Raw genomic sequence first — 16,992 nt, 5'->3', positions numbered from 1 at the left:
TGTGTAGTTGTGACACAGTATTTTAGAACTATGTTATTTATAATGTATCATTTGAACTGTTACATTTTGGTTTTAGAAGAGGTCTCTAATTGCAATACTTCATTTCATCCAGCTCTTTTTCCTTATTGCCTTAATGCTTATTTTTTTTTTCCCCTCCCTCTATGAAGCTTATTCTCAGCCAGTGGATAACCATATCACTCCATCTGCCTATTTGGGACAGTCCCTGCCCCCAGCATCACCAGGGCGATATTCACCAATCCCCAAGGGAATGCTTGGAGATGATGAGATTACCAGGTAATGAATAACAAAAGCTGCATGTCAAAGTAGTTAACCAGGGAAGCAGTAGGAGGCATTTGTGGGCAAAATACTGTTGAATACTGTGGTTTATTTCAAGAAATAAACGTTACTTTCTTAACACTTGTAAGCATTGTTGTAAGGAGAAAACTAGATCTATTTGTGTGTGTGTGTAGTGTGTGTATACACACGCATGCACTCGTGCACATGATATATCAGTCCAGGAATAGCATTACAATCAGAATGCCCTGCTAAGAGCTCCATGAGTTGACTGAGCTTTTTATAGGATGTAGTACGAGCAGACAAAAAAATTATGTCTTATTTTAAAGCCAACAATGTTTTTTCTCCCCCAACCCCCACCCAGACAAGGGTTTGTTTTGATGGATTTGTAAATCCAGAAAGGCTAGAAAGATTTTTATCCTTTCCCATTAACAGAGCTTTCATTCCTTCACAGATTCAGTAGATTGCATTAATCCTTTGTTCATCATTGCTGGTAAAGGGAAACTTCTAGTTTTGTTACCTTCTGTTCTGCAAGTATAAGGGTGTTATACTGCATTTTCAGTATGTTGTTGCTGAATTGTGTCACACCGTCAGCTGATACAGATAATGTTGCTCAGTTTCTGAGGGAGGGTCTACCCAGGATTGAAATTTAAGTGGTGTAAATTGGAGAATGAATTTTAGTGAATTGCAAGGTAGGATATGTTTTTCTTGTTATTTTTAACTTATGGTTAGTTAGACATACAAGCCAAAGTGATTCTGTCCTGCTGATAGCATTGCTGAACTTCTGGTTTTACAGCTTTCCTTTAAAAAGGAAGTTTTTAGGTTTCTTCTGAAATACGAAGGCTATTCAGAGAAGTCTTGATATGATATTCTTTATATTACCTTCCATCTTCCATTCCATCTCAAAAAGAGGTTTAGAAATTTTGAGTAGTATTTTAAGAGACTGCATATTTATGTTCTCTAACTGCAGCATTTTTGTTAATATATTAGTGTGATCCAGAGCAATATATGTAGGTGTTCACAATGTAATGTATTTGCAATAAAACAGTACTCTGAAAAAAATGAATATATTAGTTGATAAGGAGTGAAGTTTAAGAATTTGACACTAAGTTGATTTAAGAATTGGTGCAAATAATGTGTGATTTCTAAAGAATGGACTAGATGATACTTTTTGTTTTGGAAAAAATACAGCTTCCTGGTTTGTTCTGTAAATTAATAATTAATGTCTCCAAATACTTAAGAATGTCCATTAATTGTTCTTTAGTGCTCTCTAGTGATTTTTCAAATGCAGTGCACAGTTGCTCTGCTTTATTAGAAATGTCTGTTTCTGAAATAATTTATGATTTTCTCATATTGGGTCAATTAGCCGGTTAGTAGAGTTTTGGAAGGAGTGTTTCTGCGTTAGAAGTTGATTTGCCTTGTTTTAACTGGATCAATGTTTCTTCTTTCCTCTCTTCATTCAAGTCAGGAGGGGATCCTATAAAAAGAATGTAACAACTTGGTTCAGATTTAACTTTTTAAGTTGCAGTTGCTGCAAATAAATTGCAAATGTATTTGGGAATGTCATAAATTCTGATTATGATTTTTTAAAAATGTTGTGCATACTGCTTGAATTATTCTTTGCTCTATTTATTGCTTGAGCAAGTGAAGTGAAGTTAAAGCCGTAAGGACGTATTTTTTCATTACTGGTGTTTCCATTAGTATTTGTTCTTTAAGTTTCAGAAAGGGAAAATAGTGTTTTTGTTGCTTGCTATTACTATTAGAATAAGACTGTGAGCTATATTGAGACTCTTGAACAATATAGGAAGTGTTAAATAATGACATTTAGTGCTGAATGGGATTGTAGCATAATAGGAATTTAGAGTACATATATGGCTATGGAGTGGTCCGTTCACCTAACAACAGGGAGGGCGATTTTGTGTTGCATCTAGAAGCAGAATTGAAAGCATACAAATAATAAAGCTATTATTTGGAAGTCTAAGCTTTGTAGGGGCAGGGTTGGAGTGGGGTGTGTGTGTTGGAACACATATCATTGTTGCTTTGAAGAATGTCTAACTTCTAATACCTAAATTTTCAACAGTACTTCTCTCGGAAAATTTAGCTTTTCTAGTTGTTTATTTTACTTGCATCTAATGACCAAGATTTTGTATTCCTCTCTTTCATTCAGAGAGCCTAGAAAGGTTGTCCTGCATCGAGGATCTACAGGGCTTGGTTTCAACATTGTTGGAGGAGAAGATGGAGAAGGAATTTTCATCTCTTTCATCCTTGCAGGAGGGCCCGCTGACCTGAGTGGAGAGCTTAGGAAAGGAGATCGTATTATTTCTGTAGGATTCCTTGCTTCTTTTATTTAAACAGCAGCAAAAGTTTTCCCCTCCCTGGATATTAATGCCAGTTAATGATTTAAATGCAATGAGTATCATTTTAACTGAGCTAAATTTGAGACAATGGAACAGATGCCAATATATTCTTCCAGAGTATCTTGGGGAACTTTAGTCTGCCTCAGTTTCTCATCTGTAACCTAATTAAAATGGCACTTTCTCGGAGATACTCAGTGACAATATTCAGTGAAGACATTAACTTATCTTAGTCTGGTAGCTGGGGCGTGTGTATGTCCAAATTGAAAGAATGCAGGTGTCAGAAATGAGATGAGGAGGAGACACTTGGCAATAGTGTCTGAAATTGGTTACTTCATGGAGTAACTGCTAAACTTCACATCAGTCTTAAGTAGATCCATCTCATACCTCTCTAAGGGCTTTTTCTGTGTTAGTACTAGGGTCATAAGGATTTTGTGCGTTTCTTTGTGAAATGCCTTAATTTATGGAGAATAATGTCTTTGGACAATTACAATGTAATTTGGTAGTTATTTAAGAGGATTTTTTTTCCTGTTTAAATTTTGGCTCTGCTGTTACTAAAATCCTGATACTGAAGTGCATCTTTAGTTTGAACTGTGAAAAATGCTTTTGGTCTAAAATGTGACACACACATTCTCTGCTTCAGTTTTTTTCTAACACTGTTTTAAAATGTGCTGCATTGAAAACAAGGCCAGACCCACAGAGAGTGTAGTCTGTCCCTAGATGTTAAACATAATGGTCTGCAAGCATGCTTTGGCTAAGGAGATCCCTGAAGCTTTGTTGTAGAAAGGTGAGGTGAACCATCACACAAAGTAACATTCTCTGTGTCTCCTTAAAAAGAAAGAAGGTAGTCTCAAACAAGGATAAAATTGACCTGGCAAATACAAGTTCATTAAGTGATGCACTATGATGATTACAGTATTTCTTAAGAGGGGTGTATGTGAAAGAGGATTTATTGTCTTGAATTTCAGTAAGGATCAGTAACCTTTGTATTAACTAGCTTGTGCGTTTTTCCCATTTCCAATATTACGTCATGGAAACTAGTTTGTGTCCAGTTATTTTTTTTTTATGTTCTGTGGTGATAAACACAAACATTTATTTTGATAAAGAGCTTTGTTGTATTACTCGTAGGTAAATGGAGTAGATCTAAAAGCAGCAACCCATGAACAGGCAGCAGCAGCCCTCAAGAATGCAGGCCAAGCAGTAACTATTGTAGCTCAGTACCGTCCAGAAGGTAAGGGTTGCCTCACATGTTGAAGTTCACTTCTACAATTTGAAACTCAGAGAAATACAATATCCAATGTCCCCCCACCCCACGCCTAACCCCTCTTTTGAGGAGAGGAGAAACAAATAAAGCAATAGATGTTGACACATAACCTTTTAGCATAATTTCAAGTGACCAGATAGGAATATGTGTAAGCATTGGTGCCATGGCTTGGTATGTTTTTTGCTGTGATCATGTTCAGAATTTTGATTTCTTCAGTAAATATTAACTCTGCCATAACATGAAAATTAAGCTGGTAAATCCAGAACTTAGTAGAAATACCACATTATTATTTTTGTATTTCACAGTTGTCTTTACTCTTTAATATGATTGTTTTCTTTTTCTTAGTGGTAGGAGGATAAAAGACTAATCCGTTCTCTGTTATGATGATTCAGATGAACTAAAGAGACTATCAGGTTTTCATTCCTCTGTTTCATACTGTGCTGGTATTTCTGTTTATCCAGCAATTTATTCTGGTCCAGATTAGACTGCAGCTGATGCTGATTAACCATCCTTGTGTGTTCTGCAGAAACCAAGTAATAGTACATCATCACAACACACATATTTGTCCTCTTGTATTTCTACAGCATGTTTGAAATGCCTTTGTATAAAAAATTCAGTAGTCTGAAATTATATGCTTACCTTGAATCTGTAAACCCATGTATTATTGTTTATCTATATAATAAGACATTTTTGATGTTTTATGGTGAACTGTGATGATCAATGGCTTTGTCCAATTTTAGTAAATTGGATGGCCCATCACTAAATCTTCCTTGCAGTGACTTGTCTGCTTAAATCTTTCCTTTAACAGTACTGGCAAGGGGTAAGTGTAGGTGTTTTTTCAGGACTGGACATCGAGCAGGACTGCTTCCTTCATCTGAAATTGTTAGGTGGCTGATGGTAGCACACTTTTCAGTCTTTATTTCTGCTCTTCTATCATGTTTCTTTTATCCTGTCTTCCCCAAGTCTTTGAAACATTAGCTTTCACATTCGCTTCCCTGTACCCCTGCATCAACATCCTCTATCTCCACTGACCCAGGAGCTCTGTCAGTAATAAATAAAACTGATCTGTTTGTGTCTGGTTCATGGTCAAATCCCTGCAGCCAGCCCATGCTGTCAATGTCTGTATTGTGGTGAGGGGGTGTGCATCCTGCTCACATTGAATGTGTAGATTGCTCTGTTCTGGGATTTGTTTTCTAGCAGTGCTCACTCTGAGACTTCCTTTTAGAAAGAAGAGTAAGGTCAGCATTGTTTCTGGAATATTTGCTTTGGCTTTGTGTCAGAGTTGTCAAATATTTCTGTTGATACATATTTGACCTATTCTCTGCTTTGGGTCAAATTGTTACACCTTTTTGATCCTTGCATAGGGATCCCTCACCTTAGTGAGAAACAAAACTTGTGCTTTTATTTGCCCATGAGTTGTCCTTTGTGGCATCTGGCCACTTTTTTTTGTTCAAGAGGGTATTCTTGGTCACTGTTTCTTCTGCCAGGAAGATACATTGGGATGTGGCTCCTAGTAGCAGAACAAATGTTTCTCTGGTAGATTATATCCAGGACAAAGAAGTATTTTTTTTTCCTTTTTTTTTTATCCTCCTCTCCCCCCCCCCCCCCCCCCCCCCTTTTCCTTGCCAAAAAATGTATCCAAACTTCACACAAAAGCAGCAGGTTTTCAGTCTTCTCTTTCTGGGATTCAGGCTTTAAAAAGAAAGGAATCCCTTCATGTTCTGAAAGCCAGAATTCTTTTTCTTTTAGATTAAGAGAAAGCATTTTGAATGTTTCCTGCTCTTTTTGCATTGGAAGTAACAGCTTTCTTCATTACCACTTGTCCAAGTAGATAACTAACTTACTTGAAACATGTATTGAGGTGCTTGGCTGACTGATGGGTTTTTGTGTCATTGCAGAGATTTGCCCAGAGCAACATATGCTGCCTTTTAGAAATTTCTCAGTGACTGTCGCCTGTAGACTTCAAACCTAGCGCTGTACTCATTCCTTTGTGATTACTGAAGCATTCAGCACAAGACTGTAGTTGAGCTGTGCTGAGAATGCAGTTCTCAAAGAATTATAGGGTCCATTTGAGAGGATGCATGTGGGAGATGTTACTTGAATTATCCTACATTACAGGCAGACATCTGACAAGTTAATGAAAGAACACTTTTAAGATGTTTGGCCTTCCTGACTTTATGAAATAGCACTTAAAATATCTATTTGGAGTGAAGATGCTGCAAGCTTGTTAGGGCTTACTCTACCCTTTTGAAGTATGCCATGAAGGGAAAGTGTAACTAGGAGATCGAGATCCATTGTAGTTTGGAGGCAAAGGATGAATTGACACGTGGCCAACCTACCTCAGAGAGCTTTAGTTACTAATGTCTTGACTTTGTTTGACGTCTCTGCTTGCATTTTTCTTACTCCTTGTAAAAAGGGGTTGAATGGAACTCCAGCTTCTTTCAGATCTGGTGTGGGAGGTAAGTTGTATCAGAAATTCACTGTTTACATGTTAGAGATAAGTAAAAAAAATATTCCCTTAAAGGTCACTGTTTGTTTATTATCATAGGAAAGCAGTCTGAGATTTGTCTTTCCAAATAGAAAATATCATCCATGTGATTGAGTGTGCTTGATAAAAGTGCGTACGTTCTTTGGTTCTCTTCATATTTCCTAAATTATAGCTGCAGATAGTCTTCTTTTCCCCTCATTTCATTTAATTTGGGAATTTTTTATATAGATACATATATATATATATCTCCACTTTTTGTTTATGCCATTCAAATAAAAGGCTAACAATTATTAAAATGAAGAGTTCATAAAATCATTGTTCATCATTGGTATGTCTCATGTCTTTGTGAAGGTGAAGAGCATCAGTTGTAACTGCTCGTATTGCATGTGTATTTTATTGATATTTATAAATCCAGCAGGATTTTGTAAAGATGTTGACAGCTAGGACAGATCAAGGAGATTTTAGACATCCATCAGGGTTCATTATAACCGCGTAAATAGATTCAGTATGATAGGAGTATTTGGAAGACACTTGGGACCAGCTCACTTCACTCTCTGTAATTGTATATGACAGTTTGTATGTTCATAGATTTGGTGGGCAATGCTAATTTATATTTTAAATCTTACCACATTAGCTCTATCAGAAATTCCTCATTTGTCTGTCTTCTCAGACTCGGGAAAAGAGGATTTTTGCAAGAAGTTCTCTCATAGAAAAGTCTGAGCAGGCTGTGGAAACATTAATCTTTGGAAATATCCTATCATGGAAAGGGTTGGATTTTTCATATCTGTCTCTTCAATATCTGTCCCTTCAAATCTATGGTTTATCAAACACTAGTTAGTGGACTTGGGGTAGGCTAATGTGTTTGAATGATACTGCTTATATTATAGCCTGGCTCAAATTACGTAATTGCTGACTTCCCTCCCCGCTTAAATTTCCAAAATATTCCTTCGTTATAGAATCAGGTGAAAACAGATATAGTGTCATTCTTAAAAATACCCTTCTGGGCATTCATTTCTTTTCCAGCAGTGTTTGAGAGATTACTTAAAAATGTTTCTTATTTTACTGAATCAACTTTCAGCAACTTACCAGCGCTCTTTGGGATAGCTAAAAGCCAGATAGGGTCTGCAGGGGTATTCTCCTGTTTATAAAAGTGACTGGTACATCAGGCACCACTTCTGTAGTGTCACTACTGTAGCCAATTGACTTACTCCTTGTAGATTCCATGCTTTATCTTGCAACTTATCTAGGAGCTACTTTTGTAATCTATTGAGTCACCTATTGGGTTGTACTTCTACATACTTTTGTGGTACATACACACACACGTGTGTACACGATCTCCCTAGTTGCAGAGATCAGTGGCTTTGAACCTGCTGGGGCTGGATGCTGCAGCGGAGGGGTCCATGGTGGGAGAAGAGCAGAAGTTTGGGAAATGGGAATTAACCCTGTAGAAGTGTGGTGGGGAAGTCAGTATATTGTTCTCATTTTCCTCTTCATTTGGAAGCTTCTCCTATTCCCCCACTTGTACTACAGAATTCTATCTCCTTGCAAGACATCACTGATGAATAAAAAGGGCTTTTGCTTTACTGTGAGTTCCGCTGGAAATGAAGTACCATGACCTGCAGCAGTTTCAAAGAAAGTAATGTTGCTGTAGTACACAAAAGCGTTCTGATAAGCTGTTTTCATTTGTAGAGGTTTCTGAGCCATTTAATTTTCCTGTTGCTCCCTGATTCTGCAGACACCTCAGTACTACACTGCCATTTCCCTTCTTGAGGTTTTTTACAGATGTAAGGTAGCAAGGAAAAATTGAGATACTGGCGTGGAAGAATGAGTTGAAGCTCTAGGCAGTCTTGATATATGTGTATCTCCTGGGAGCGGGGATTCAGAGATGGTCAGAATTATGATCATGTTATGTAGCAGGGATAGAGGAACATGAGACTCTCAGTGCTTGAAGGGAATGTAGTGAGGAAAGGAACAGCAGGTGGGAAGTGTAGGACTGTCCAGAGGTGTACAGCCCTTGGTGGGATCTCCCCTCATTTCACATTGACATTTCCATTGTTATGTCCAGTCAAATTAAAATTTTAAATTTATAATATTCTTATGTGTTTTGAGGCTGACAATAATAATGTTACCTCAAAATCCACAATTTCTGGAAGATAAGATTTTGCCATGCTGAAAAGGTATGAGGTGCCAGTAGGCTACCATAACTGTATTAGAGCTTAAATGCATGTGTTTAAAAGTAAGAAAATTAGCCGAGGAAATACATTTAAAATATGAAAATATATTGGGTTGAAATTGGATAGAAAATAATTTTGTGTAATAGAAGTTTTTTTCCTAGTTATAATCTTATAGATCAGAACTGTGCAATTAAGTATGTGTATAACGTTAACCACAGTTTCATATGCATTATCTGTGAAGCCTGCTCATGGAAGCAGGCAAAGTGTATTGGCATCAGCAGTCATTCACTGGTCACCTGACCCTTCCCCCAAAACAGGGGCAAAATTCAGATAAGCCTGTTGTGACAGAAAAGGGTAGAAGCGCTTTGTTTCCCAAGGATCCACCTAACACACAAAAAAATACAATTATAATTTTAACTAATACAGGATTCCTTTTTTTATGAGTTATCAGCTGCCTGTTATTTAGAATCTAGAATTTACATTGGTCTTCTCTTTGTAATTCTGCTGATCAAGTCCATCTCTATATACCCAGTTCTTTTCTGAAGGAGTAGTAAGATGGTTAAGTGATCAGATTAGCTTTGTGTTCTTAGGTGATTGGGTGGATCAGTGTAAGATTAGGAGAAGGTGGAGCCAAAACCTCAAGAGAAGATTTCAAGGTATTTTTTTCTAAAACCCCTGCTTCGGACTAATAATGTTCTTGTAGATAGCTAACACATATTTTTCTTTTAGCTTTATCAAAGGAAGTAAGGAATCTGTCTTGCAAAATGTATTCAAGATACATAGTTCAATCAAAACTTCTCATAATTTGTTAGCCAGATGTTTAGGTGGATTTTTGTGGGTGTTTTTTTTGTTTGTTTTGAAGGGATGTATTCGTCTACTGAAAATAAGATCCAAGTATGACAACTTGTATTTTTTAATCTCTCTTGTCTTTAAAACATTTAATGAGTCAGAGAAAAAAAAGAGAAGGGGAGAGGTTTTTTAGACCTCACGTTTTCCATGCCCAGTATTTGGCCAATTTTTCTGTTTGTGACACTTCATGTATACGCTGTTTTCTAGTGGAATTCAAAATAGAATAACTAAGCTCTGGGAAATGGTAGCACTCTCATGTATATAAGCTAAGATTATTTTCTGAGCATTTGTCTTCAAATGTATTTTAAATCTTCTATTTCTTAAAGTCCAGCTGGGGTAACACAAAGCCAATAATCCTTTGCAAAACTTAGTTTTCAGTATTTATTTTGTATCAAAAGGATGAGCTTCCCTTGTTTTCTAGCTGAGAACATTGATTGTTTTAACCAAACATTGTTTAAAAGATCAGTACATCCCAATTTCATAAAATAAAAAAAATATTTGACAAAATAATTCAAAAAAGGGAAGTTTATCCTGTTTTGGGGTATGTGGTCTCTAGTCTTCCAGACTTTTATTCCTGCTTGTTTTGTACCTGGTTCTACTAATTTGCAAGTAAACCAGATTAGCCAATTAAAGTACCTTGAAAATCAGACCCATTAAGATTAGAAGGAGGGTTCTGCTATATATAGTCCTGATAGATACTATAAGGCGGCTTACACATGTTTTAATCCTTTAAAACCTTACTCCTGCTCTTTAATAAATAAAATTGTTTGTCTGTCTTTAAGAGCAGTTCAGCCTTTTACAAGTTGTGTGTGCATGGTAAACCTTCCACATTTTTGGTGAATTCACTTCAGCATTGACTGGACCTAGTCTTTTTCTAAGTTTTGCAGGCTCTGAGGGAGATGTTCTTAACTAAATACAAATGCAATTTTCCTAATCTGTTTTGAAATTCCATGGCCTAGTCTTTCAAGTGATTAATGAGGTACAAGCTCATTACACATTAGAGTGCATGAATGCCACCAATAGCATGTGGAATGCATCGAGTCTCTCTCAGGTCATCTGGATATAAAATGACAAGCATTGAAGCAAAGTAATAGCTCTTAAAAATTATTTATGTTTTTGTTGTGGTCCATCCATTTTATAGGTAATCTCTTTGCTAGTGTTTTTTGAGTGGTTGTGTTAACATGCTACTATACTCCACCAACTGAAATTTATGTTGCAGTCTGTAACAAGAAAAGATGTGCAGAACATGAATAGTACCTATGAATTTATAAAATACCAATTTAGATAATCAAGGGATGGTAGTAGTACCTGACTAGAACTCATACATACAGCTTCAGTTATCTACATGCTGTAGCAGTCCTGCCTCACAAGCTTAGAATTGAAAACAAATGGAAGGTCAATACAAGATCAATGTGATGGTGGTCATCCTACCAGGCTTCGTTTCTCTGTTTGGAGGCACCATGAAGAGGAAAAATGAGTATTCTGAGAGTGGAGAAAAGATTACGAAACAGTATTTATATAAAATTGTCAGCACAAGAGTCCAGCTGTGACAGATCCAATGGGCCCTGCAAAAGGAGGGCTTTTTGTAGACAGATGGGAAGAGGGAAGCAAGGGGCATACTTTTTTTAATTACAGTGAACTTTTTCAGCTCTTTGTGTGTTCAGTATATGTAAGAATCTCTGCCTTTCAGTGCTGTGCTGCCATCTGTTCCCTGAACACACATCCATGCTTCTTCGAGTTGCTTTTCCTTTTGTGCTGTTTGATGAATTTTCCATCCCTTGTCTTCCATTCTTTTGCCCCATTTACATCTGGAACCTGTGTTCCAGACCAGATTAATTTTCCTTGTGGCCTCTTTTTCTCTTCCTCTGCCTGTGTAGACTCTTCACTATATATCTGTGTGTCTCACTATCCTCTTGTTCTGCACCAGATACGCAGTCCAGGAGAATTTCACTGGTCAGACCCTTTCTCTAAAGTTTTTATTTCTGTTAAAGTAAATGTTGATATGGGAAACATTACTGGAGCACCTCTTCTATGAAAACAGGATGAGAGAGTTGAGGTGATTCAGCATGGAGAAGGCTCCAGGAAACATCATAGCAACCTTCTAGTACCTAAAGAGAGCCTACAGGAAAGCTGGAGAAGGACTTTTTACAAGGGCGTGTAGTGATAGGACAAATGATAATGGCTTTAAGCTGAAAGAGGATAGATTTAGATTCGATATTAGGATGAAATTCTTTACTGTGAGGGTGGTGAGACACTGGAACAAGTTGCCAATGGAAGTTGTGGGTGCCCCATTCCTGGCAGTGTTCAAGGCCAGGCTGGATGGGGCTTTGATCAGCCTGGTGTAGTGACAGGTGTCCCTGCCCATGGCAGGGAGGTTGGAACCGGATGATCTTGAAGGTCCTTTCCAACCTGAACCTTTCTATGATTCCATTATTACAGTTTTCTAGGTAATATCACTTTAGGAGCTTGGGAGCAGAAGAATCTTCCAGGATTTCCTAATCTCCCTGCTCCTCCCCGTTTTTTGTTTGTTGCTGTGCAATACATGCAGACATGAAATAGAGCAGATTTAGTCTAGTTTTGCACCATCTGCTTATCCAGTATAATTTTAAACTTTAAAATTGAGCCCAGATGTATCTATCCAATGTTCTTAACAACTGATTATGTAAACCTGAGTAGGCTTTAGGTTCCTTTTTCTTTGGTGAAGGTGGGATACTGTTGGATAAATGCCATGGATTGAAGCAGCAGATGCTTGCACTTCCTCAAGCTCTACGTTACGATAGCAGGCACTGCTTCTCCTTGCCCCTAAACTTATTGCAAACTTTGAGAAAATTCTAGCCAAGAAGAGATACTGTTATTCTTATGTTCTTACTTTATTGCATTTCATATTAGTCCCACTACCTATTACCCTTTATTTGATGTATAGCATCAGCAGCTTTCCTAAAATTCAGAACATTAGAAGATATCTTAAGTGTCATTCACTGCTGTTGCATAAACATCAGGTTTCAGATCCTGGTGAAATTCTTACCTGAAAGGATTGGAGGTTTGGATTGTGTGTGGTTGGGTTTTTTCGTGTGGTCTTTTTTTTTTTTTTAAATTTCATTGGAGGGTGTTTCTTGTGCCACCATAGTTCTTAATAAAATGCTATTTCAGAATGTGTGTTGTGATGGCTGTAGAAACTGGAAGCATATCTGTAGGTGGAGTTCCTACGAACAAACTACTCTGAGTTAAAGTCAGTTTTGCTTTTTCATTCAATAGCATATGTCCTTTCTGTCTGCTTACCCCGATCATGTAAGATCAGAGATCAATCATATTCCTTCTCAGCAGAGCTCTTAATTTCCTCTTAACCAAGAAAGCAACGTTTCCTATTTTATCTTGTTCACTGTGCCTGTTTCAGCTCCAAATTTCTGGAATGTTGAAGTGGCGGCAGTGTTGCATTGTATGGCTTTGTCACATTTACGTGCAAGTTTATTGTGCTGTTCATTGTGATTTAGTGGAAAAATTTTGTCATACGCTATATGTGTAATATTATGCATAACCCATAAGAAAGAATGGAATTGTAAGGGAAATTGTTCCCTAACATTTTGGAGAATCTAGTGATAAGCTGCATGAAATCTGTAGTTTAAACATACAATGGTATTCTTTAAGCATTGAAAATACTGGAGCATAGGAGAGTACTTGAAGGGAAGGTATCCCTCTGTGCTTGTATAGGTCTCATCCTTAACTACGTGCTTTCTAATCAGTGAGACACAAGTTCCTGCTTTTGGTTTTATCTAGTACTTCTGTTTTCATGTTATTTTAGCTAAGAGGTTTTGTACAAAATCATCTCTCTCTGGTACATTCATTATATGAAGTCTTTTGTTAGTGTAAATATGATGCTACTTCTCTGTAGTTTGTTTGCTGCTTTTTTTATTGTATTTAAAAAATAGTAAGGTATTATTGCAGGGATTGATTAAAAACATAGGTGTGTGTAGGTAGTTTCCGTGTTTCTGTAATAAAATGAAATTGCATGTTGTATGGATCACATGTGATACGCATGCACCTCAAATTTGAGTCTCTGGTCTTGCTGTTGGCTATTGATGTTCCCCTCTCATAGAGCATGTAAGGTGGAGCAGCTGTGGGCAGTTTTTGGACTGCTATCCTGCAGCTAATTTTCTACATTTCCTGAACTATCAGGTGACATTGGTGGCGTTCAGTTTAATAAGAGATTGAAAGTGTTAAAGACAGTTGATGTCCAGCTCTTCTTAATCACACAGATAGAAATATGCGACCTCTCCTAGACAAGTTAGCAGAGCTCATATTTTGCTTTATGATGCCGAAGTTGAACCAAGCCTACTTAGTCAGTAAGGGGATGGGTGCTGATCCTTTGGGTACCAAACTGGTACTCCTTTTCTGATGCTGTCTAGAGTCCTGCTGTTATCTTGCTTTCCGTCTCCAGCCTTAGTTTCAGTACCACTGAACTCTAATACTAAGCTTTCTTTTTTAGAAACCAAAATCCTGTCTACTTTTCAGCTCTAAGCCCGATGATTTTGACATTTCTATCCATCCTGTTCCTCCCAAAACCTTCTGTAAGAGGAATATAACTCAAATTTTTAGCTTGCTCTACATCAGGAGCTCACCGGATTCCATCTGCACAGAGTGTTTAAGCTTTCCCTAAATATGACATCTCTTGGCACCCTTCTTTTTGAGCATAGAGCCTTCTCAGTCCTAGCCCATTAGTTTCCTTTTTTGCTTTATTGGTATAGCAGGAGCTTCTGTGTAGGAATTACTCTCTCTCTTACTCCTGCAGATGTCCTTGTCACTCAGTCAGCACTTACTTTATGGGAGTTTCAATGAGAAAAACTAAATTACTCCAGGACACTGCAAGACCAGCAACCTGAAGATAATACACAGGATAAAGTAGAGTTAAGCAATAGTAAGGAATAGCCTCCCCTGTTAACTCTCTTACATACTACATGATACGTAGAAGGAAATCTGGTTCTTCGAACAGACAACACATGAGGCTTTCTTAACGGAAATTTGTAGTTTTTTCCAGTAGCTCTTGCAAAGAACTGCAGATATTTTCAGTATTGAGCAGGCTGTAGCACAAGAAAATGTTTCAGTTACCTGGTCTTTTCCATGCTTACTTTGCTTTCACACAGGGAGCATTAAAAACCCCAATACTCTTATGTCAGAAATCTCAGCTACCATTTGTGTAGTATGTTTGGAGTTTAGAGCTTTAATCTTCCAAACACCCAAGAAACAGGTGAGAGGCTTAAAGATAATTTTTCAGGTATAAATGAATAAAATGAGGTGAATTACCAAAGGCCATGCAGTGCAGCAGTGACACAGCAGCAGTAGACTGTTCTTTTTCTGCATCTGGGCCCTTCCCATAAGGTATAGTACTTTCTAAAAAGTGTAATTTTCTCACATTCCTCTTAAGTTACCTTCCTGTCATCTTAAATTCTTTTGCTGTTAGTGATAGCATCGGTAGGGGTGGAAATAATGTTTCTGTTGTCAAATCAGCTCATCAGTCTCATTTAGTGCTGGTAAATTATTTAATCTTTATTTGTAAGAAGGCATTCAATGCTGTTTTTAAAAACTACAAACTACTAGCATTTGGTTTTAAAGGACAAAAGTCAGGGTTATTTAAGAGACTGGTCATGTTGTAATAATCTGGATAGGGTTAATTATAGTTGCTATTGCTAGAGCATCAGATTTGTAGTATCAGATTTGATATACCAGAAACTGGCTCACAGGATATACTTCTGTAACTTAATATTTTTTCTTCTTCTCCAGTTAGTCTGTAAGCTTTGATGCTTGCTGTCTCATGGGGAGAAAGTGCTAGAGAATGTAATATGATAAATCATTCATAGTACTTAGGTGACTGTTGAAGGAGCCTTAGTTTTCCTCAAGATTTTTGCATTTTAGAGCCCTCTCTATCAATCTTGCATTTCCTGAGTAAATCTGATGCCTGCAGGGATAAGGGTGCAGTTAGGAAGAGCAACACATTACCCAGTTCAGCAGCTGCTTGCTGCACACACCCTGGCTCTCCTAGTGTTGACTTGTTATAATCTGGCATCACGTGGTGTCCTGGCGAAGGTGGTGGCCGCAGAACATTTCCTTGAACTAGGAAGGTTTTACAAGTGGATCTGTTGATCCTGAAGTCCAAACTATTCAACTGAAGGAAAAACTTACTTGTTTTGAGGTCATATTTTATGCTGGCAGCATGTAAGTATCTTATTTCAGTAAGTGTTTGTCCTGAAGAAGCTATTAATATTTTACTGCCTGCCTTTGTAGCTAAAATCAAATGCATTTAGCTTAGTTTTATTAGTACACAGTGCTGCTTGAGAACAGTCTGTTTTTCCAGGACTAACATTGTACATATCTATAGAGGGCATTTGTATCTCTAATGCCATTTATAAGTGGATTAAGATTCATGCCAGAATTCTGGATTTTTGTTTTTCTTTTCCTTTCCTGAGCTCCCATGGGGACATTATCTTATTCAGAAGATGTTTTGCATATTTCCCACCTTGTAGTGCTAAATTCTTTACCCTAATTCAAGTCCAGTAACTTTAAAGTACAGATACTTTTCATTCCCATTTCTTAACATTTAAAACGTAAAATTTATAGTTCTTGATTATAAACTTACATATTTCATATGTATGTTCTGAAGTTTTCTTTTTGTCATGGGTTAGAATTTATCCGTGTCAGTCTTTGTATAACTATAATAATGATAATTATTAGTAGAAATGTTTGTCTTAATTAGAAAAAATAGTTACTGTGAACTATAGATTAAAACCATGAATTTTCAAAGTATAGTTTGCTTATTTATTTGCTTTGTCTAATCACAACTATTTCAAATTTTATTTCAGTTAATTGCTGAAGTTCAGGGGAAACTAATTTTAGAGGTTCTCTTTTTTTACAGAGTACAGTCGTTTTGAAGCTAAAATACATGATTTACGGGAACAGATGATGAACAGTAGCATTAGTTCAGGATCAGGATCTTTGCGAACCAGCCAGAAGAGATCCCTATATGTCAGGTAATAATCTTTTTCACAGGATTGCTAGTATGTTTTTCTGCTTTTCTGTAGACTTCATATTTCTGTGTGTGTATTCTTGCACAATTAATCATTATGGAACTTATCAAATTGATGTTTATATGCAAAATGTATTAAAAATAAAGCTTAATTTAGATTGATTAGTGTAATATAGCTGAAAAGAAGCCCTGAGAACCTTGTATGGACTGTGAGGCGTGGTGCTTTTGCTTTTTGTCCTGCCTCTCAGAGATGATAATCCTTCAGCAAAAATGTATGTATTCTTTTTCTCAGTGTATGTGATGTCTTAATAATTCAGTTTGTGTTTTTATGACAGTAGTCTTCATATTCTCTCGTGTTTGGTTCTTCAGTTCAAATTTATAGTCTCCCTTAACTTAAGCTTTGACGGATTTCCATCTTCTTTCAGCTTACTTTAGTTGTATTCTCAGCTTGTATTAAGAACTCTTACTTCTATATCCAATAGCATTTTGTCATAGAATATTTTTCATGCTAACTAAGAGAGAAAATACATCAAAGAAAATGGACTGAGTATTGT

The 16,992-nt window shown here is 37.0% G+C and overlaps 1 protein-coding gene across 25 annotated transcripts in view; it reads left to right on the top strand.

Annotated features, from left to right (window-relative positions):
- DLG1 (discs large MAGUK scaffold protein 1) overlaps positions 1-16,992 on the top strand; it is a 163,198-nt gene that overhangs the window by 115,218 nt on the left and 30,988 nt on the right. For 24 of the 25 annotated variants that reach the window (XM_040612672.1, XM_040612668.1, XM_040612663.1 and 21 more), the window contains 4 exons: positions 168-294; positions 2,462-2,618; positions 3,777-3,879; positions 16,328-16,442. In XM_040612672.1, the coding sequence (XP_040468606.1) occupies positions 168-294; positions 2,462-2,618; positions 3,777-3,879; positions 16,328-16,442 (502 nt within the window). Of the gene's footprint in view, positions 1-167; positions 295-2,461; positions 2,619-3,776; positions 3,880-15,445; positions 15,631-16,327; positions 16,443-16,992 lie in introns of those variants that run through there. The other variant, XM_040612682.1, reaches the window with a different exon arrangement.

This window comes from Falco naumanni, chromosome 13, assembly GCF_017639655.2.
Source record: "Falco naumanni isolate bFalNau1 chromosome 13, bFalNau1.pat, whole genome shotgun sequence".
Taxonomy (NCBI): Eukaryota; Metazoa; Chordata; class Aves; order Falconiformes; family Falconidae; genus Falco; species Falco naumanni.
Note: the sequence above shows the minus strand (reverse complement) of the source record. Positions and strands in the feature narration are given on the sequence as shown.